General features: G+C 41.2%; 2 protein-coding genes across 5 annotated transcripts in view; both read left to right on the top strand.

Annotated features, from left to right (window-relative positions):
- Positions 1–19791, top strand: part of LOC120052454 (guanine nucleotide-binding protein subunit alpha-11) — a 59707-nt gene extending 39916 nt beyond the window's left edge. For 2 of the 3 annotated variants that reach the window (XM_038999373.1, XM_038999374.1), the window contains 6 exons: positions 4658–4842; positions 6008–6162; positions 9128–9256; positions 11737–11866; positions 13808–13961; positions 14364–19791. In XM_038999373.1, the coding sequence (XP_038855301.1) occupies positions 4658–4842; positions 6008–6162; positions 9128–9256; positions 11737–11866; positions 13808–13961; positions 14364–14554 (944 nt within the window). In that variant the 3' untranslated portion in view covers positions 14555–19791. Of the gene's footprint in view, positions 1–4657; positions 4843–6007; positions 6163–8475; positions 8605–9127; positions 9257–11736; positions 11867–13807; positions 13962–14363 lie in introns of all 3 variants that reach the window. The other variant, XM_038999375.1, reaches the window with a different exon arrangement.
- Positions 19792–20114: 323 nt separating this feature from the next.
- The window catches only part of LOC120052453 (TLE family member 5-like), a 42809-nt gene continuing 39203 nt past the window's right edge, over positions 20115–23720 (top strand). The window contains exon 1 of one of the 2 annotated variants that reach the window (XM_038999371.1): positions 20115–21059. In XM_038999371.1, coding sequence (XP_038855299.1) covers positions 21033–21059 — 27 coding nt within the window. In that variant the 5' untranslated portion in view covers positions 20115–21032. The remainder of the gene's footprint in view (positions 21060–23720) is intronic. The other variant, XM_038999372.1, reaches the window with a different exon arrangement.

Genomic DNA, 23720 nt, shown 5'->3' with positions numbered 1-23720 from the left:
TAGACAGGCTACCTTAGTGTTCTTGGGCACAGGAAATATGGTTCTCTGCTTTAAACATGTAGGTATTACAGACTGGGTCAGGGAGAGGTTGAAAATGTCAGTGAAGACACTTGCCAGCTGGTCAGCGCATGTGCCGAGTATGTCTCCTGGTAATCCATCTGTCCTTGTGAATGTTAAGCTCTTTAAAGGTCTTAATCACATCGACCAAGGAGAGCATAATCACACTGTCATCTGGGATAGCTGATACTCACCAACATCTGTAGCACCTTGCGGTCAGGTGCCTTGCAGTTGCCTTACTAAGCGGTGATGCTGTCAATGGTTCAGCTGTAGAACTGTGAGGATCTGAGGACCTTCTGCTGGGTACAATAAAAGGTCACTCTAAAATGTGCACACAGTACAATCCCACAGATGTCTCAAGTTGAGGGAGCATGCAATTGGCATGCTGACTGCAGTAATGTTCCACAGAGCTGTTGCCAGAGAATTGAATGTTCATTTCTGTACCATAAGCCACCTCAAGTAATTTTAGAGAATTTGGCAGTAAGCCCAACCGGCCTCAACAGCAGACCATGTGTAAGGCTGATACACCAGCCTAGGACCTCAATATCTGGCTTCTTTACCTGTGGGATCATCTGAGACCAGCAACCTGGACAGCTGATGAAACGGAGTATGCACAGCCGAAGAATTTCTGCACAAACTGTCAGAAACCGTCTCAAGGAAGCTCATCTGCATGGTTGTCATCCTCACCAGGGTTTTGACTTGACTGCAGTTTGGCATCGTATCCGACTTCGGTGGGCAAATGCTCACATTCGATGTCCACTGGCATGCTGGAGAAGTGTACTCTTCACAGATTAATCTGGGTTTCAACTGTTCGGGGCAGACTGCGTGTATGGTGTCATGTGGATGAGCGGTTTGGTGATGTCAACGTTGTGAACAGAGTGCCCCATGGTGGCGGGGTTATGGTATGGGCATGCATAAGCTACGGACAAGGAACACAATTGCATTTTATCGATGGAAATTTGAATGCAGAGATATCGTGACGAGATCCTGGGACCCATTGTCATGCAATTCTTCCACCGCCATCACCTCATGTTTTAGCATGATAATGCACGGCCACATGCCGCAAGGATCTGTTCACAATTCCTGGAAGCTGAAAAATGTCCCAGTTCTTTCCTGGCCTGCATACTCAACAGACATGTCACCCATTGAGCAAGTTTGGGATGCTCTGGATCGACGTGTTCCAGTTCCCGCCAATATATAGCAGCTTCGCACAGCCATTGAAGAGGAGTGGGACAACATTCCACAGGCCACAATCAACAGCCTGATCAAGTCAATGCAAAGGTAGATGCCGACTGATTTTCTGATCCACGCCCCTACTTTTTTTTAAACGTGACCAACAGAAGCAGATCAGTATTGCCAGTCGTGAAAACTATGATGAATTTATTTCAATTGACTGATTTCCTTTTATGAACTGTTACTCAGTAAAAAAAAAAAATGATTGTGTGTTGCGTTTATTTTTGTTCAGTGTAATATTTGTGTTAACTCTATATAGTTGTGTTTTGTGGGTGGAACTGAGTAGGCTGATACCCCATTTCATAGGTAAGAGTGTAGTATTAATATCCAATATGGACAATAGACTGACTGGGAAGATTATTTTCCACAGTCATCAGTCCTGCAATAAGAGCTAATGTTAATATTTGTGTAAACGTTTGAGAATTGTTTTCTGTGGGTGTCAATGAGTAGGCTGATACATACCCAGTTTCATCAATGCACAAGCCATAGGTAAGGCTGTACAGTGCATATAAACTCAGCAAAAAAAGAAACGTCCTCTCACTGTCAACTTCATTTCAGAAAACTTAACATCTGTAAATATTTGTATGAACATAAGATTCAACAACTGAGACATAAACTGAACAAGTTCCACAGACATGTGACTAACAGAAATTGAATAATGTGTCCCTGAACAAAGGTGGGCTCAAAAGTAAGGCAGTATCTGTTGAGGCCACCAGCTGCATTAAGTACTGCAGTGCATCTCATCCTCATGGATTGCACCAGATTTGCCAGTTCTTGCTGTGAGATGTTACCCCACTCTCCCACCAAGGCACCTGCAAGTTCCCTGACATTTCTGGGGGGAATGGCCCTAGCCCTCACCCTCCAATCGAACAGGTCCTAGACGTGCTCAATGGGATTGAAGTCCAGGCTCTTCGTTGGCCATGGCAGAACACTGACATTCCTGTCTTGCAGGAAATCACGCACAGAACGAGCAGTGTATAATTGTCATGCCAGAGGGTCATGTCAGGTTGAGCCTGCAGGAAGGGTACCACATGAGGGAGGACGATGTCTTCCCTGTAACGAACAGTGTTGAGATTGCCTGCAATGACAACAAGCTCAGTCCGATGATGCTGTGACACCGCCCCAGACCATGACGGACCTTCCACTTCCAAATCGATCCCGCTCCAGAGTACAGGCCTCAGTGTAACGCTCATTTCTTCGACGATAAACGTGAATCCGACCATCACCCCTGGTGAGACAAAACCGTGACTCGTCAGTGAAGAGCATTTTTTGACAGTCCTGTCTGGTCCAGCGACGGTGGATTTGTGCCCATAGGCGACGTTGTTGCCGGTGATGTAAGGCAGGTCCTCACCAGTCCATTCTCTCTCAGCCTATTGTGGACAGTCTGAGCACTGATGGGGGGATTGTGCGTTCCTGGTGTAACTCAGTTGTTGTTGCCATCCTGTACCTGTTCCGCAGGTGTGATGTTCGGATGTACCAATCCTGTGCAGGTGTTGTTACATGTGGTCTACCACTGTGAGGACAATCAGCTGTCCGTCCTGTCTCCCTGTAGCGCTGTCTTAGGCGTCTCACGGTACGGGCATTGCAATTTATTGCCCTGGCAACATCTGCAGTCCTCATGCCTCCTTGCAGCATGCCTAAGGCACGTTCACGCAGATGAGCAGGGAGCCTGGGCATCTTTATTTTGGTGTTTTTCTGAGTCCGTAGAAAGGCCTCTTTCGTGTCCTAGGTTTTCATAACTGTGACCTTAATTACCTACCGTCTGTAAGCTGTTAGTGTCTTAAGGACCGTTCCATAGGTGCATGTTGATTAATTGTTTACGGTTCATTGAACAAGCATAGGAAACGGTGTTTAAACCCTTTACAATAAAGATCTGTGAAGTTATTTGGATTTTTACGAATTATCTTGGAAAGACAGCGGGCGGGGTAGTGCTCTAATACTTAAATGTTCTTTACACCTGCTATTTTATGTGTAGACTCAACATTCTCAAATTTACCATTGTTGGACACAACCGTTAGAAATGTCTATATAAAGATGCAAAAGGTTTGGGACCTGCACTGGGACAGTCTTTCACAACTTCCTTCACTCTCCATGATGAGCTCTGCTATTCTATGGTGCCTGATTCATTTAGTCTCAGGTCTGTAGTAGTAGTAGTATGTGTGGGCATCGGGAATGTCTGCACACAATATCGGCCACCTGAGGCTGTTTCTCTGCACAAATCTCTTCAACCACCCCATGCACTTGTAGCATTATGCACCTGCAGCGTTTTACACTTGTAGCATTATGTGCTAAGCTTTAGGTCTCTTGGTAGAAAGGAAACTGGGTTGCCAGGGCAGAAGTTTCACCTGTGAGTGTGTGTCTGTGTTAGTGCGCCCACTAATTGTCTATGTAAAGTCTTTATTTTCCCCAGGGGGCCATTAATTTTGCAGCACATAGTAAAAACAATGTACAAATTACAATAAATATACTAAAATACAATATGTCCAGCAATATGTAGACAGGATAGCTAGAAAATATTTTTTTGTCATTGTTTTGGCAATTCTCACACAAACGTCAGAATAGGGATGAAGCTTATTTGACATGCTTTTTACATTTGTATCACAAACAATTTTTGGGAAAATCTTGATGAAAGTGGCCATTTTTAAAGTGCCCACTTTTTAGACCTATACATGCCTCCTGAAAGACCCTATGATCTGTGAACCGTACATGATACAGAAAATATATTGGTGTCCTTATACTCTTATAATGTTTACATATGGAATATGTCTAGATAAAGAAAATATATCAAATAAATGTACTAAACATTAAACATCTAGTGTACCTTTTCTATTTAGTTTATTTTAAGACCTACTGTATTGTTTGAAACAATAAACTCTACAGATATATCACATTTCCAGAGTGAGCTCTGCTAATTTTACTTTAATCTGAGATAACTAAAATATTTTCGCCCTAAAGCAGGAATCCACATGAGGTGAAACTGCCACTTGCCTAGGAGCCTTTCTTAATCTTTTTTTTTTGTTTATAAAAGGAGTACTGGAGCATCCATCATTCTTGGTAAAAAATAAATAATAATAATCGTACATACCCTGCTGTTCAACTGCATGTGCAATGATGTCCGAGGGGAGAAAACGTGTTTGTTATTTCAAGTAACTTCCTCGTTGTAATTTTGCAAATGGACATGGCAGTTTCCCGGCTATGGATTCGATCTTAAACATAGGGAGCCTGTATCTGCGCTGTGAGGGATACAACATATTTCTTTGTGAATAAAAGAGTACCGCAGTGTCTTGGATAGTGGACTGCACTCTCAAACTGAATCCATTTGGGAGCCCCTGGTCTAATCTTTCCATTGTCCTGTCTGTCTACTCAGGCACTGGCGAGAGTGGCAAGAGCACATTCATCAAACAGATGCGCATCATCCATGGGACGGGCTACACTGACGAGGACAAAAGAGGCTTCACCAAGCTGGTGTACCAGAACATCTTCACCTCCATGCAGTCCATGATCCGGGCCTCCGAGACCCTCAAGATCCAGTACAAGTATGAACAGAACAAGGTGAGTCTGACTTGGGGATGGGGATTGGGGTCCACTCATTGGACAATGACCATATTGGTCAATGTATTTCATTATATATCTATAGGCTACATTAGGGATCACTAATGGGAGCAGCAAATGGTTAGCGGCCAGTCTTTGCTGATTTCTTTTGATTTTCCCATGATGTCAAGCAAAGACGCGCTGAGTTTGAAGGTAGGCCTTGAAATGCATCCACAGGTACACCTCCAATTGACTCAAATGATGTCAATTAGCCTATCAGAAGCTTCTAAAGCTATAACATCATTTTCTGGAATTTTCCAAGCTGTTTAAAGGCACAGTCAACTTAGTGTATGTACACTTCTGACCCACTGGAATTGTGATACTGTGAAATAAGCTGTCTGTAAACAATTGTTGGAAATATTACTTGTGTCATGCACAAAGTAGATGTCCTAACTGACTTGCCAAAACTATAGTTTGTTAACAAGACATTTTTGGAGTGGTTGAAAAACGAGTTTTAATGACTCCAACCTAAGTGTATGTAAACTTCTGACTTCAACTGTATGCATGTAACTTGGCATTGCATGCAGATATCCATAGCAAGTGAAATTGATGTATTTGAATTAGGACTGGTGAACCGGAGGTGCGCACCCATCAGGACTTCTATAGCCTAGTCATAGTATAGCCTAGGTGGGGAATACTACTATAAAATCGGCTACGGACTAATTCCCTTCTGGCATTGTCTGAATTCTCATCCACTCATAGGACCGCTCACTGGCAACTGTTTGCTGGCAATCTCCGCATCGAATTGTCCAGCCACAGCTTTATATGTCCGCACCATCAAATGCAAACCGTATTCAAATAGACCATAAAAGTAGCTGTAAACCATGCCATAAAACGTAATGGACTGCTACAGCTACTCCAATCTGCTCTGTCCAGGTACAGACACTAAGTCACTGCCGAGGAGAGGCCTGGATGTATCAATGGCAAGACAGTCTGTCTTTAGGCCTAAATCTATCGATAATAATCTGTACAAATGACCTAACATGTTCTGATTTAACTTTGATCAGAATGCAGAAATGTGTAAATAATCCTGGAGCACTGGTACAGTGAATGTGAGTGACGCTGTCCAACCTTTTACTCTTTTCAAACTGTTTCCCCTATCTGGTGTCCTCTTCCTCCCCCCCAGTCCAATGCACTGCTCGTGCGAGAAGTGGACGTGGAGAAGGTGTGTTCCTTCGAACAGCCCTACATCAGTGCAATAAAGATGCTTTGGACAGACCCTGGCATCCAGGAGGCCTATGACCGCAGACGCGAATATCAGCTCTCGGACTCAACCAAATAGTAAGTCTATTTCTGGCATACACACACAATAGCTACAGTGGTTAGAGATTGAGAAGCGTTAGAATGAGAGAGATTGAGATTTTTAAATTGAAGAGAATGAGTTACCATAATAGTGAATATCATCTCTCCCTGACTCTATTAAATAGTGTTTCGTAGGAGAAAGTGAAAGGGATTTAGAGACCAAAAGAAAGAGGAAAAAAACTGATGGAAAGAGGAAGAACAGACGGCAACGTTTCTCATCCTGCTCCACCTTAGTTCTATTTGAACTAACCTAACGAGACCTGAATTTCATGTTTGTTATGTAGAATTATAGGTCTGAATTTGTTCAACCCTAAAATGCAGAGTAAGCACTTTGTCACCATGACTAGTGCTTATAGCTTTCCAGGGACAAAACACTTTGTTGTAATATGACTCAGAATCAATGTAGTGATTAGACTACTCTGTATTTTTATGACTGATAAGGTTATCAAGACTGTAAAAATGAACCCAAATGTCCACATGGACCATTTTAGGATGTTATGATACTTGGCCCTAAAGACTTGCGCTATTGTGATTCAGCCCCCCTAACAGGGTTAGTGATAATTGTTACAAACAGATACTGCCTACCGTTAGTTTGTGAGGAGTAACAGGATACAGCTGTAATATATTAATGTACAGTGCCTTCAGAAAGTATTCATACCCCTTGACTTATTCCACATTTTATCAGTTTGAATTCCAAATGGATTCAATAATTTTTTTCCACCACACAATACCCCATAATGACAAAGTGAAAACATGCTTTTAGAAAGGTTAGCAAATGTATTGAACATTTAAGTACGGAAATATCGAATTTACATAAGTATTCACACCCCTGAGTCAATACCTGTTAGAATGACATTTGGCAGCAGTGAGTCTTTCTGGGTAAGCCTCTTAAGAACACCTGGATTGTACAATATTTGCACCAAATTTTTTAAATTCTACTGTCAAGTTGGTTGTTGATCATGGCTAGACAGCCATTTTCAAGTCTTGCCACAGATTTTCATGCCTATTTTAAGTCAGAACTGTAACTATGCCACTCAAGAACATTCAATGTCTTCTTGGTAAGCAACTCCAGTGTAGATTTGGCCTTATGTTTTAGGTTATTGTCCTGCTGAAAGGTAAATTCATCTTCCAGTATCTGGTGGAAAGCAGACTGAACCAGGTTTTCTTCTAGGATTTTGCCTGTGCTTAGCCCCATTCAGTTAATTTTTTTTATCCTGTAACTCCTCAATTACAAGCATACCCATAACATGATGCAGCCACCACTATGCTTGAAAATATGAAGAGTGGTACTCATTAATGTATTGGATTTTCCCCAAACATAACACTTTGTATTCAGGACAAAAACTTAATTGCTTTGCCACATTTTTTGCAGTATTACTTTAGTCCCTTGTTGCAAACAGGATGCGTGTTTTGGAATATTTGTATTCTGTACAGGCTTCCTTCTTTTCACTCTGACATTTTAGGTTAGTATTGTGGAATAACCACAATGTTGATCAATCCTCAGTTTTCTCCTATCACAACCATTAAACTCTGTCTGTTTTAAAGTCACTTTTGGCCTCGTGGTGCAATCTGAACAGTTTCCTTCCTCTCCGGCAACTGAGTTAGGAAGGACGTCTGTATCCTTGTAGTGACTGGGTCTATTGATACACTCTCCAAAGTGTAATTAATAACTTCACCATGCTCAAAGGGATATTCAATGTCTGTTTAGTTTTTTTTTAACCAATAAGTGCCCTTTGTGAGGCATTCGAAAACCTCCCTGGTCTTTGTGGTTGAATCTGTGTTTGAAATTACTGCTCAACTGAGGGACTTTACAATTATCTGTATGTGTGGGGTACAGAGATGAGGTAGTCATTAAAATAATTATGTTAAACACTATTATTGCACACTGAGTTCCTGCAACTTATTATTTTACTTGTTAATTAAGCAACTTTCTACTGCTGAACTTATTTAGGCTTGCCATAAGGAACTGAAGACTTGACTTTTCAGCTTTTCATTTTTAATTCATTTGTTAAAATTGAAAAACATAATTCCACTTTGACATTATGGGGTACTGTGTGTGTGTGTGTGTGTAGGCCAGTGACTACACATCTTAATTAAATCAATTTCCAAAATCAGGCTGTAACACAACAAAATGTGGAAAAAGTCAAGGGGTGCAATGTATGTGATTATCTGTATGTATTTCTGTTTCCATGAGAAAGAGAGGGTGTGTGGCTGGTTTTTGTCTGTATGCATGTGTGCAAGTGATTGTGCAGCGTCAGGCACATGTGTCATGTGTCCCCCTTCATTCCACAGTTACCTTAGAGATTTAGAGCGAATAGCGACCAAGGGGTACGTGCCCACTCAGCAGGATGTGCTGCGGGTTCGAGTGCCCACTACTGGCATCATTGAGTACCCTTTTGACCTGGAGAATGTAATCTTCAGGTACTGGTGTGAAGTGCTGCCTATACCTGCGCCACTATTCTGGCTCCACCTCCCCCCTACTGCTGCTGGCCGCACAGCCCTGGGTCCTGGTAGCGTGCTCTCTGAGACTCCTTCCTATCAGCAGCTCTGAGTCTGTCTGAGGCCAAATCACTACTCCTAACTATAACCGAAAAAGGGTATTTAGTCCAGATCTTATTGAACTTGCGGACTGCCTCAATTTGAACCCAATATAATAAAGGTTTTATGGGAAAAGTTTGGGGAAAAGCAAAACAAATGCAAGGTTTTGCAGAGTCTCTGAGAGCTGCGATCAGGTATTGTACTCACTTTCTGGGAGATGATTGGGGGGTTTAGTAGGTGGTAGAGGTGGCAGGTGAAGGGTCACCCCCCAGAGCTCTCAGGAATGGGTTCTCCTGTTTGGGACTGACTGGTCCCCTTGCTTTGGAGGGGGGTATCTGCTGTCATACTTCACTCTCTATCTCTGTCTCTCTTTGTCGTTCCTGTCTCTCTCTCTCCCGGTCTCTAGCTATCTAAGCGATCTGGATCGTATTGCTGAACCCAACTTTCTACCAACCCAACAAGATGTGCTTAGGGTTCGCATCCCCACCACAGGGATCATTGAATACCCTTTCGACTTGCAAAGCATCATTTTCAGGTAGAAAGACATTCACACTTTTGCTCCCTTCCCAGTGTTTTGTATTTCCTCTGAAATAAATAATTGTTTCAATATTCATGTTGACTGTGCGTTGTGTGATAACATCAGAGAACATTGATCATTTTCTCCCTCACAAGATCAACATGAGCAATGAATATCACTGAATCACCTGCTGCTTAATTTTATTCCTCATTGTTGTTTGATCTCCAGTTTTTACCCACCCATCATAATTGTCTCAGGCCCATCAAGTCTTTAATTTTCTCTATGTAATCCACGAGATGAACACTAAACAACACTTCAGCCCCTTGCTTTGCATGGTACAATACTGGATGGAGTAGAACGATGAGCTAAATATCAGCTAGTCATCTGAAGATTTAGTCATCATAACAGGGATGTTGAGAAACCGTGTACTCCAGGACTGTAACCAGTCTGGTGTCATTATGATGTAACCAGGCATGCTGCCTGTTAGTGTCGTCTGGGCCAAGCCAGTCGAGCTGAGGGAGGGGGAGGCCTCCTGGAAGTGGCCAGGCGGAAGAGACTGATCACTGGGCACCAAGGTGTAGAACAGCCCCCTCCTCCTCCAAGAAGATAATCATGAGGAGATGAAACCAGCGAACAAGAGCGATTACAAAAGAGTGCAAATCGATAGGAAGCCAGCATGTCAGCCCCTCCTACGCGCAGCAACGCTAGAAATAACTCCCAGGCTCACAATGAGGTTGGACTCGAGGATCCCTCCATCGCTTCACTCTACTGCTACTGGATGGATAGGCTGTGAATCACTACAGCAGTGTTTAAGGACATGTAGCCTATATAATAATATATTACAGAGATATTCCTCAGGATTGAAGCAAATCCAGACGATCCGCATTTAAATCTCAATGAGAATATTTGGCTAGTCAGGGAGAGACTTGTGATGCAAGGAGCCCCCCTCTCCACCCCAACCCAATGTGTGTTAGAGTGATGGGGTCTGGTGCAGCCCAGCCCGGGTTGTACTCACAGCAGCTGCACAAGGCAGGCTTTCATGAGGACAAAGTAAACATGCATGTCTGCTGCGTTCGGCCGTGGCGCTTCCCTCTCTTAATTGCCTTTTTGAAGTGGTTGAGAATGTCATGATTTCTCTGGGCTCATCCTCCATAGGAGAGCCTATCCTTCTAAGTAGGTCACCCATCACTGCTACAGGAAAAGAGGTCGACTGATGCGAAGGAGCTTTTATTTTAGGCAGGCGTCCTAGAGGACCCCATTTATCAACGCCCCCCGCTTCTCACTTTGCGGAAGAGCCAGCCAGGGACGGACAGAGGTAGCTGCTGCTCACTAGGCTAGGAAAGAAACCCTGATCCTCCTTTGATAACATGGATATAGACTAATAGATCTCTCCCATCAACTAAACCACTGTTGGAAAATAGGAGGATTTCTGAGTTGCATGATGGCTAATCTGATCCATCATCTATGAATGCAAAATTCTATGAAATCCATGAAAATAATGTTTGGAAAACAACTGTAGCAGTATTCCCAAATCCTTGCCTCCACTCGGTACCCCTGCTTGATCTGTGATGGAGCTGCCCTCTGCTCTCCCATTCTTCCCCTCTCCCTGTATTCTTTCCTTCCCCCTCTGTATCTTCCCCTTCTCCCCCTCTAATCCCCCTTTCCTCTCTCCTTTTTGCACTGGCCTACCTCCCCATACTGCTGCTGGGCTTGTGCTCTGAATCTGAAGTCACTGGCTGACTTAGATGCTGCTTCCAAGCAGGCTAATGCCGTCCCGATCTGACCTCTCTGGCACACCGGCATCCACTTGGCTAGGAATGGGCTGGGATGTGGCTCTGCACAGTGCACACCTTTTCTTTTTGGTTCAACTTGGGTCGTTTAACTGTCCTTGCACCTTCTTTGATTTACTGTATGTTGCATTAGTGCATAATAAGTTATCAAACTTAATTGTTATCAATTTAAGTTATTGATAGGATAATACATGTCGCATGTACAGTATGCAATGTTTAATTCTCATACGTTAACATATAACTGCCTAACTGACAATCCTGACCAGAAAGGAACATAATGTCCACATAATCATGTTTTCCAAATAGTTGTATATGATGGTGAACACAATCAAGTGTGTTTGAGTGCTTCTTTGCACTGATGTATTTTAAAAGCAGATCAGAAAGGTATACATCTTATTGCATTAAAAGTGTTCTCAATTGTAACTAAAATGCAGTAATTTCCCAATGTAACAATCATTTTAATTCCTTGATATCCATTATATTTTTGCTTTGTTTGACAGTTAGTCGTATTCATTGCTAGATTTTGGGCATTATGAATCCTGAAACGGGACTAACCTCAAATGTTTAAGTTTCACCAAATGATTTAGTTGGATACCCTAGTTACCACAATAAAACCCCTTTTTAAATTGCCATCAATGTCTGAATTTAGCCTAATTTTGAAAACTGCTCTCCTATATTCATCTCTCCATACTGGTCCTGTCCAATCAGGATGGTGGATGTAGGGGGTCAGAGGTCAGAGAGGAGGAAGTGGATCCACTGCTTTGAGAACGTCACGTCCATCATGTTCCTGGTTGCCCTCAGCGAGTACGACCAGGTTCTGGTGGAGTCTGACAACGAGGTGAGATTGAACACACACACACACACCAGGCACACTGTCATTAGTCTCTTATTTACAGTCATTCGGTAGATAGTAGCTTCTTATATCCTGCTTGTTTGTGGATGAGTGTATTTTGTTTTGTTTTCCATTTTGCTGGTGTCCCTTTGACTGCAGCTCCATATGAAATGAGGATAATATGATCAGGCTGTTTAGTCATCGGAGAGAGCTGGTTTAGAACAACAAACTGTCTGATGGGTCATATGACAGAGTGTTTCATACAGCACTGCACCACGTTGCCAGGCGGAGCAGAGCGGAGTATTTGGGAGGGTAGAGACATCCACATCCTCCTGCACTGCTCTCGCTACTGGATCTACCTGATCTGACAGTAAACATCATGTCACAGGAGCAGCAGAGCAGGCCCTCCTTACACAGACAGGATGGGTGCCTCTGCATGGAGAATGGGATTATATAATGCCAAAGATCTGCTCTCACATAGACTTAACGCAGACCACAGCAAACTCACAAGAGCAAAGTTAACCCTAACATGTGCATTACTCCATCCATTATATTTTTCAACTACATATTTATTGATTCCTCCCCCTAAAATTGGTGAACTTATTTGGAGGATGGGAATAATACATCTCATCACTACCCCACCTTTATTTCCTATAAATGCCATGGGAGTCTTTGTAAATTGGTCTCTAGGGTACAATGATATTTTGTAAGCCATATGATTGTTTCACTAGACAATTTCATTGTTTTTATCAAGTGCAGTCAGGCATTTAAAATTACACTGAATTGAGTTGTATGCAGTGGCAATTGGCCATGTGTTTTCTAACCAGATTCTTCTTCTTTTTTTTAGGCTAGATTCACTATTTTGTTAGAACTGCTATTAAATCAAGCCGTATCTTGGATTAATATGAGCTCATGAATGACCAAAGTTTTTATTATTTAACTAGGCAAGTCAGTTAAGAACAAATTCTTATTTACAATGATGGCCTACTGGGGAACAGTGCCTTGTTCAGGGGCATAACAACAGATTTTTACCTTATCAGCTCGGGGATTTAATCTAGCAACCTTTCGGTTACTGGTTCAACGCTCTAACCACTAGGCTCCCTGCCACCAAATATATGGGTATGCTCTAGTAGAGAAGGGGTTGTTTCTTCATAGGAAAAGTAAGATATACTGTCAAGTTTTTTTGGCCCAATAGATGAATTGAAAGCAATAAATTGGTTGATTTTAGGTGATTGAACAGAACAAAATGTTAACACTAATTAGCATATTTGTTAATGTTTTTGCATGACATAGAATAATGAAAACATATGTTTGTTTTTCATTAACCTAATAATCACGCTAAAAACATCACCACTGTTGGCTCATTTCAAAGCAAGAAAACCAATTGCATATTTGAATAATAGCTACATGTAATAAAAGTGTAGGTTTGTTTTACATTACCTCATTTTGTGCCTGCCATTTGTCTGTAGGCTACTCTGCAAGCAAGCTAGCATTTTAGCTTCTCACATCTCCCCCATGTGAAATAATCAGATTTATAATGAAATAATATACCCTGGCAAATATTCTTATACTTGCCAGTGCAACCTACACATTTTTTCCAGTTTTGATATACTGCTTGAATGTATTCGCTCCCATATCATCAAAAATAGAACATTTATCATGTTTGCTCACAGAGAAAAAGCACATTGCTAGCAGCTGTTTTTACCGTTTCAAAATAGCCTGGAATCACGTAGATATTACTTCTAAACAAAATACCTTTTGGGTGGACTTGAAGGCCTCAAAGTTCTTTGGTTTATTGTTTAACAGTCGCTGTGATTATATTTTGTTATCTATGCAAAATAGACTACTTTGTGCATAGCCTATATAAATCAAATAAAGGAACCAAGTGAGTTCTGACCATCCTTTCCTTTCTGTCCCTATCGCTCTACCTCCCTCTTTCTCTGTCAGAATCGGATGGAGGAGAGCAAGGCTCTGTTCCGGACCATCATCACATATCCCTGGTTCCAGAACTCCTCCGTCATCCTGTTCCTCAACAAGAAGGACCTATTGGAGGAGAAGATCACTTACTCCCACCTGGTCGACTACTTCCCCGAGTTTGATGGTAAACAACTCTTTACCTTTATTCTAGCACCTCTCTGCACTGGCTAATGTGGCCATGTCCAGTACCATGGCAGCTACGGAGGCAAATTATCAAATATAATGCATATGATATATTTATTTATTATTGGAACATTATTCATTTCAAACTCTATAGGTGGCATGAACAGACCTGAATGTATTTTTGTTAGTATTTAGTGACACCGTGTGGCTAGACAATGAACTGAAATGTAATACAAATTCACACCATTCAGGATTTTAAATCGCTTACCTTTTGAGATCATGTAACGTCATCCTTTCAATTTGAAATGTTGTGTGTTCGTTGGTAGCACAGGTACAGTGATGTGTCCTGTTGCCTGTAGCTTTGGGATAATGTGTGTGTGTGTGTGTGTGTGTGTACCCCTAGGGCCCCAGAGAGACGCTCAGGCGGGCCGGGAGTTTATCCTAAAGATGTTTGTGGACCTGAACCCTGACAGCGACAAGATCATCTACTCCCACTTCACCTGCGCCACAGACACAGAGAACATCCGCTTTGTGTTCGCTGCCGTCAAAGACACCATCCTGCAGCTCAACCTGAAGGAGTACAACCTGGTGTGAGAGAGAGAAATTGAGAGAAACCGGCAGCCCACGCAGAGTACACATCTACACACACACACCAACAAATGAAACAGTACACACACTAACACACACACCTGCACTAACACACACACATGCAGACACATTCACCAACATGCATTTACACACACACACACACACACACACACACACACACACACACAAACACTCGATCACACATGCGTAATATATTCCAGGTTCTATTCACCCCTGGTCCCAACATCATCCTGCTTCTTGTCTATGGTTTAATTGGATGTGTTTTTCCAGCTCCAGTCATTTCCCCCCACTCCTCTCTTCCCTGCCCACTGCAGCCTGACATCCCTCCTAATGTCACCCGCGCACACAAACACCTATATATTTATAATATATATATATACTCGGAGGCTGCTCTGACTTGACTTGGTGGTTGACAGCTCTCATTTGTCACCTGGTTTGGCTTGCGTATCTGGGTCACCCCTGTTAAAGGAGGGGGGCTTGGGGGTGGGTGGGTAGGTAGGTAGAGGTCTGTTTTGATTTGGTGGCTTGGATGCTGGTGTGATTTAAAGGAAGGAGAGATGAGCTGAGGTGTAGGAAAGCAGGAAAATGCCAGTGTCCCCCCTTCACAGTCAGCAGGGTCTGTCTGCGGGATGGGGGGGACTGGGCACCCACCAGTCTGCAGGGGGTTGTGGGTAACTGCATAGAATATCGTTGGAGCAGGTGCGGGTGGTGCTGAGGAAGCTCAACTCTACATGGTCTTTGAGGTGTGTTTTTTCCAAACCTCACGCTAGGCTAGAAGTCACCTTGCACTGTTGAATGTAAAAAGTGTGTGTTACAATCAAGTGGATGCTCACACAGACAGAGCAAGGGTGGGAGAGATGAAGTAAATTGATCTGTGTATATTAAGAATTATTTTAGGTGAGTTTATTGACTATTACTATTGCTACTACCGCTTTCCCGATGAAGATGTTAATTGAAGATGAACAAGACCGCAGTGTTTCTCATTTCCAAGAGGAAAGTCACAATTATCCAATAGAGGATGTAACCTACATGTTTGGAGACTCTTAGTTTCCTCAATCCACTGCTCCCCGTCCCTTAGACAAAAAATCATTTAAATTTTTCACAGAACCACTTGTTGAATTGGCAGCATCTTGTAACATTCTAAAACTAAAACGACAATATGAATAAACTGCAGCACTATTTATATTTAATTTGTCATGATTTTTACTCCTTAAAATGCTGTACCATTTGCCAAATGTATTATGTTTTGTTTGCTGTAGATACAATCAAGTTGCCAGTATCAGTTACATCCCCCAAGACTGTTCAGATACAATGAACAAAACCAACTTGTTGGGGAATGGGGTGATGGAGATGACTGAAACGAAATGTGTATATTTACATGTGTGTCTTCTCTCATAGTTGCATTGAAAAGTTTGGGACATTAATTTAGGCCAAACTAATTTATATTTGCCGTACTATACAGTTTCTTTTGGACAATTGCCTAATTAATTACAATTGTTTGATACTGTTTCTGTGAATTTTTTTACATTTTGGTTATCTTCCAATGAAGGTAAACAACTTGCTGTACTTGTGCAGATGACATAAAGGAGCAATAGTTTGTTGTAATAAAGAAATCTTTAGTGCTGCCAGTTAACTTAAGTCACAAGTTGGTCCTCCACCCGGTGTCAGTACAGCTTCTCTTTGTTAAAGGTATTGGATATTTTTTCCCTATTTGGCCAATATTTTGAGAAATGGTAGTGATAAATAAGAGTAAGTCTTTTTTTTATTTGTTTAATTTATGGACCAGAGCTCTAGATGTTGTTCATCTGACTCTTCTTCCCTGCTTCCATCTAGAAGTGTCTCCATCAGATGGGAGACTGGGAGAGACGGGGTCCATACTGCTGTAAAAAAAAAAAAAGATTTTATTGGCAAGTGATCTACCTTTAGAGACATCATACTTGGTAGTTGCAGTTATATTCTGTTTCAATTTTGAAATGCTTGAGAATGGGAAGATTCTTTTCTGTTTTGGGTTGGTGCATTATGCAAATAGAAAAAAAGAAACTCATCAGTGGTTGAATTTAACTGGTCTGTGCTTGCATTTTTGTAATTTAAGATTTTAGTTTGGTATTGGTTTTAATCCCATATCTTGTCTTTTGCTTGATAGTTAAGATTCCATAGCTAACAATATGTCGATAGGTTGCTATTTTGTCTTCAACGTAATTCAGGTGAGTTTTCATAACTTTTCATTATAAGGGCTACTACTAGCAAAGTTGACAGATAATTAAAGGACTCTATGGGTGATATAGAGCAATAGGTGCAATTAAAGTGGGTGTTATGAATCAGGGAGCCAGTGTTGGGGTGTGTTGATGCCAAGGGGAAGGCCATTGCCACAGGTTGAGTGCAAACTGTCCAGGGATGCCAATTGGTGATCATTGGAGGATGAATTCTGCTGGCTATTTGCCTGTGAACTTTGACCAGCCCGTTTGGGCCCGAGCAGAGCCTAGTAAAATCACAAGGGGATTGCATAGCTGCCTGCCTCAGCCAATCTTTAGTGTGCTCTTCCGTTCCCACCTGCCATTCATGTCTTCAGCTTGGCTTTAGTCCATTGTTGTGGATGGTTTGTGTTTTATGTGCCCTACTAGTCATGTTTCTATGCTTGACATTTATATACTAAGAAAGACCATGACTGGAAGACGTATGATTGCCACAGTGCTATTTGCACTCCAGAGAGCGTAGGGTGAGAGCGGTTAGGTGAAACTTAACACTTTAGAGAGTTATCATGATGACAGACTTGTTTTTCATATCTTGTATTTTTGGTGCCAAAAATAATGGCCAAATTGAGTGCAGGGTGCCCAAATATTTTTCACATTCTACTGTACATGGCAAGCACTTACCCTGCAAAGTGAAGTTTGTGCTCTGTTTAAGATCTTGCTGTGTGTTTACAATTACATTGAATTGCAACCTAAGAATGTTTTGCCCATAATGTTGGCTTGGGTATACTCTTCAGTCCCCCTTAACTAATGTCCACTGTATACTAGCCTGGCTGAAAGGTCCAACTTTTACCTTTCCTCTACATTGTCTCTACGTCAGTTGTTAAATGGTTTGTGCAATTCATGGAAATATCTATAAATGTTGTTTTCATTGAAGGTGGAAAAGTATTACCTTTTTTTGGACTTAGTTTAATTAAGTGCCACAGTGTTTTAAAAATGTTGAAACATGTTGGACATTTTGTAATAACTTGTCATTTGGCCAACCCACGGTGGATGTGGCCTTGTCGTGAAGGCAGCTTGCGAGTTGTCAGGGATGTTTGGTGTTGCACAACTTGTATTTGAAGGCCTTTCTTTGTTAATTAATGGTCCCACACCTAATACTTTATATACCACATTATTTGTGAACTGTACATAAGAAGCAGAAATATGAATGCTTCCTGTGCAACTGCAGATGAGGTTTTCAACTAAATTTGAAATTTTGTCGTGATTGCATATGTCTGAACGGATGTTTTTGGTTTAACTTGTTGAGCTTGTAGGCAAGTTTTCATTTCTCTCAGGAGTACGAAGGTCTCTTGCCAGGGCAGGCTGGACTGAGATGTTGCCAGTGGTACTTCAGATCACGACCAACAAGGCAGCTTGTTTTTGAATTGTTTTAGAGTGGTTACTGCTTCTCTGCTGCTCTGTTACCTCAAGAAGCACACTCCCTTTGACCTGTGGTTTACTTGCTTAGGTAGAGTAGGGTTTAGTTCTACACATGACACTCATGCTGGGCTCTCTTCATGCTTGTAACCCCCCAGTGGTTTTGCATTAATTTAGTTACATTGTACACCTTTTGCGCTCTTTACTGTTTGCGCTCTTTACTGTAGGTATCTGCATCAGCTTGTGATCCAGTGGTTTTGAGGTGTATGATGTGCTGTGTGGTTGCTTCGCTCCAAAAAACACTCTACGAATGTCTGGCGCAGGCCTCCCTCCCTGCTGTTGGCAGATATGAGAATGCTACCATGGGTTTTCTGGGCATACAGTCAGTGTCAGTTTAAACCAAGTACATTGGTTTTCTCCACATGTGGACTATGGACAGTGTATGTAGCTGTGTTATGTGCACCCTCTACAGCACGCTAATTGAACATCACAATAACTAGTAAGAGAACATGAAAGAAGTACTGTCGTCACTAAAACCAGCACAGTGGGGATTGAGGAAGGGATACACTACTAGAGGCAAGTCCATGCCATAGACTGACTAGCACTACAGTATATACAAACAGTTGCCACCATTTTTCCATACAGTTCATTTTGAAATAAGCCTGTTAAACTTTATTTATTGTAATGCTTTGCCAAGTGAAGGTACCGAAGGGGTAATATACTGTAGCAGTTGGATTCATTGTTGAATGAATGAATATGGTGTTTTTTTAGAATATCAGCTGTTGTCTCCTCTTACTTGATCTTTAATCCTTTCTTTCTCCCGGGTCAATGCACTGAACCTGCGCTGCAGCAATGGGACTTCCTGCATTCATGCAACTTACATGTTCATTCAAGCACGTTTTGTTGGTACTATGAGATGTGTAAACACTTTTGATGGTTAATGCTTTTTCTTGAGATCCATACTGATGTGATGGATGCACAGAAATGCTAAAAGCTATCATTGCATCTTTTTGTTTCTTTTGTAAGGCTGATGCATTACCTGAACTCTTGTATTTAGGAGCACTTAATATGATAGATTTTTAAATAAGAGGTTAAATAAACTTTGTGTAGTGGTGTATAAATTGAAAGTAATGTCTTTTTTTCTTAAGTATACCAAATGTAAATTATGTACAATAATGAATGTGCCAATCCCCTTTCTTTGTAGAGCCAGACTCTTAACAAGTGCCAATGTTGTGAAAAATCATAATAAGGACCTATGTATTTCATGGTCCACTTTTTAAAACAAATAAACACTAAGTATGTGATTTAAGATTAATAAATAAATGAAAAAGGTGAATTTTATTCTGTATTTAATGATAAACTGCTGTTTTTAAAGAAATCACATTTTAATTGCATGTGTTGGTTTGGGTGGGGGGAGGGGGAGAAACTGTATTAATGCAAAGCCCTTCAGAAAAGGGACCTAATGGGTATTGATTTTCAGTATTTTTCTTTTGTATGTTTCATTTCAACCACTGTTGCCTGAACCTCATTCAAACATGAAAATGATTTTCATAGCCTTCTCCTTTAAAGAAAAAGTATGTTTTAAATTGGAATAAAATGTGTTCCTATACTCTGTGCTGGTGTTCTGCCTGTATATTATGAACTCATTTATGAACAATTAGCTTTTGAAATATAGCCTATGCTACACCTTTTAATGAGGCTTTATGATCCTTTATAATCCAGAAGACAAACTTGATACATTTTATGTGGTTGACACCACAGTGGGAAACAATAGAAAACAAAAATTAAATACAGCTAGTGTTTTTATTCAAGGTGGAATTTGTGTTCCCTTCCACGAGGGGCGCTAGTTATTTAGCCATTACATTTCTGGGATGACGTTTGGGGCATGTTTAGAAGTGCAACGTAGAACGTTTCAGATAGAAATACATTTTCTTTAACACCCACTGCGTTCTATTCCAATTGGCATAGAATATGATTTGTTCTGTACGGTGGATATCTTTGTGGGGCGTTTTGTAATGTCGCAACTTGCCTCAGGAATGGAATGTCGACTCTTCAGCCTCAGCCACAAATTCGGATTTCGGCTAGGGACAGATTTGACAGAGGCTGAGCAAGTGTATACTTTAAAGTTTACTATAAGATTTGTTAATGTAATGATTTAAGCTTAAGTCGTTTTTTTGCGCCAACTGTTTGTTTACCAGCACTAGTTAATAAACGGGAGGAATTCAATTTAAGCGAATACGGAGATACATTTTGTTATTTTTGCGAATTCGAACAGTTTTCCCTCTGAAGCGTTGTGTGTTAACGGACATATAGCTTTAGCTGGCTTTGTTGCGTTGGCGAAAACACACGGTGAAAGAAGACCGAACAAAAGAAACCACGAAAAGACCTAGCGTTATCCATAACATTTGTAGTTATATGCATATTATATTTAGCTAGCTAGTGTACTAGTTAAGTTACCTATAAACTGAAAACTAACGTTAGCAACAGCGATTAATCATTTTGAGCGACAGCCTTTGAAGAATTAAGAAAGGACCATTCAAATGGTCGAGGTTTGTATTTCATCACCAACGAAAACGAGATTCCAGCTGGTAGCTACTAGGCTACTTTTGTCGAGTGATATACACCTGGACAAACAAGAGATATTGATTAGCTAGCTAACGCCAGCTGGATCACCAATTTTGGGGACAATAACTAGCGTTCGCTAGTGATCTGGTCAACTCGTGCGATTATTGGCTAGATTCGAGCTTGCAAATACGGACAAAGAGGGGAACAACAAGCCAATATTTTTGTGGCTGCATTTTGAATACTCATCATTCATCGTATTTGGGAAGGAAAACAATAAACAAGGAATTGACATGATGTTTCCACAATCCAGACATTCAGTAAGTGGATTTAATGTCATATTCGGAGAATCACTAGATTATTTTCTGTATTAAACTTGTTTGTCTGCGTGTGCCAGTTAGATTGTATCTAGTTATACAATGAGCATACATTGTATTGCATCAAAGGTTTTTATGCTTTCAGCATGTCACTTCCATCAAGAAAAATGATCGTCACATTTTGTTTCAAATCTGAATTAAGCAGACCCCCTGGGGCAATTTGATTACCAAACCAGACATAAATTAGGGCCTATTTATGCCTAACTACCATGACCCGTATTATGCCTACTTGTTGTGCCCATACATTTGTATGCCGTTTGTTGACTGCGATTTCACAGGTTATTAGTTAAAGTGGAAAAGAATCATGCTCATTTCCAAGTATTTACATCAAACTGTCGGTGACACAATTACAATATTTGTTCTGTTCAATACAGAATCGGCATGATTTGCATTGCTAATGAATTTGGATTGCAAGGCAGATGGGAAATGTAGAACGGATGGCTATTTTACTGTAGCTACAAGTATACAAGCCCGACAACGTAATGCATACAGTGTAGCGATTACTCTTACAGGGAGCCCCAAATGATGACATTGAAGAAGTTGAGGGACTTTGCAGACATGATACAGGAACTGGGGGGAGATTTGGTTCATGTCCAATGTTAAAACATTTAACATAATTAACTTTCGAAAGACAGGCAGTTCTGATATGATTTGTTGGCAATGGAATTTATAGTTTCTTTGACAACGATAAGTACGGCTGTCTCTACATGATTCTCTTGACAATAAAATACTTAAGTTGAGTATCTACCTTAGTATCCAGAATATACTGAGGGGTAGAGCTGGTACTGGCTTGTGATTCATATGGCCTGCAACCCATGTAGTAGGTCTGTGTTGTGCCTTAATAACCACGTTTCCATCCAGTTGTTATGCAAGTATAGTAATGGCGTATTAATAAATAACATGAAAAACACGACAGGTGTTATGGAAACATGAAGTGTCGGTACAATTTCGTTTTTTTGTCGGTAAAATGAATTGTGTGAAAATTGATGGCGTAAACCATCACTTGGAGTCACGGGATGATATGCCAAGTTGTACTACAACAACGTGGGAAAGCATTAAGGGCCTGATTCAGACTTAGGAAATGAACGCTTTTTATAGGCACGCCTTTCATACGAACTTCTCAGTAGTACTTTTTCAGGCTTACGCTTCGAACACACCGGCAGTGTCATTGCATTTTGGTACACCAGAATTACTTTCATTTCCAATGAAACGCTGCGTTTGCCTTGCAGCGTTGCAGTTGCAGTGCGTTTACTCTTGTCTATACATTGGATTTATCGAACCTATGCGTCAAACTATGCATAGATGGCTTGACAGAAATGGTAGCTGAAGTTGAATGTTGAACCTTTGTTGCATACATGTGCAGATGATGCTGCATTCTATTTTGCGCAATGATGCTGGCCGTGTGATCGGCAGCATCATTGCATTTTGGTACACCAGAAGTAATTAATTTCCAGTGGAACGCTGCGTTTGCCTTGTTGCAGTGCGTTCTGTGTGGTGCATACTTTGGATTTATCGAATGTATGCTCAAACTGTATGCGTAGACGACTTGACAGAAATGGTAGCAGAAGGTGAATGTTGAACTTTTGTTGCATACACATCCAGATGATCCTGCATACTATTTTGCACAATGACACTATCGGTGTGATCAAGGCGTTACCTTATGCCGGTGCGTAATAGGCTTTGCAGGCGTTGTTCCCTTGCACGCACTGAATAAATGTAATTCACCTGGTGAAAACCCTCCCACTTGCTGTGTTTTTTCCTCATGGAGTTGTCATTCAATAGGGGTTTCAGTACATTTATATAAAGACATCTTTAAAAAATAAAACTTATTAGAGCATATGGAGAGAATGTTCAGAACATTAGGGATCAATGAGAGAAGGCCATGTAAATACAGACATTCGTCGCCTTTTCAGCACCAATTGGTACATTCAAAATACTCTATTGTATATTATTTGGGGTTAGGAAAGTATTTATGAATAATTAAAAAACAAGTTTGGATGCCTTTACACAAAATATATTGGTTTATCAAAAATACGCTGGTTTGATTCATCCTTAAAATTACCATATTCAACTGTTCAATCCATGACATATTGGAAGGTGAGAAAAGTGTAGAATATGGTTTGAACAGTAGTCTATAAATCTACCTTAATATTCTTCACTTATCATGGAACTGTGACAATGGTCCAGATGTAACGGATGTGAAATGGCTAGCTAGTTAGTGGGTACGCGCCAATAGCGTTTCAATCAGTTACGTCACTTGCTCTGAAACCTAGAAGTAGTGTTTCCCTTTGCTCTGCAAGGGCCGCGGCTTTTGTGGAGCGATGGGTAACGACGCTTCGTGGGTGTCAGTTGTTGATGTGTGCAGAAGGTCCCTGGTTCGCGCCCGAGGTCGGGGCGAGGGGACGGTCTAAAGTTATACTGTTACACAGACATCATGAACCGTGCACCAGGCTCCAGGTTTAAACTGATACATATGGTCTGCATTCCATAATGATTCAAATAGGCTACAAGTCCCAAATTATTTCACAACTTGTAATACATTAGCCTACTATAAACCACTATTGCTAGCGATCCTCAGGAACAGACACGCGAACGTGACAGAGG

The sequence above is a fragment of the Salvelinus namaycush genome, chromosome 8, assembly GCF_016432855.1.
Source record: "Salvelinus namaycush isolate Seneca chromosome 8, SaNama_1.0, whole genome shotgun sequence".
Classification (NCBI taxonomy): Eukaryota; Metazoa; Chordata; class Actinopteri; order Salmoniformes; family Salmonidae; genus Salvelinus; species Salvelinus namaycush.
This window is presented reverse-complemented; position numbering and strand designations above follow the sequence as displayed.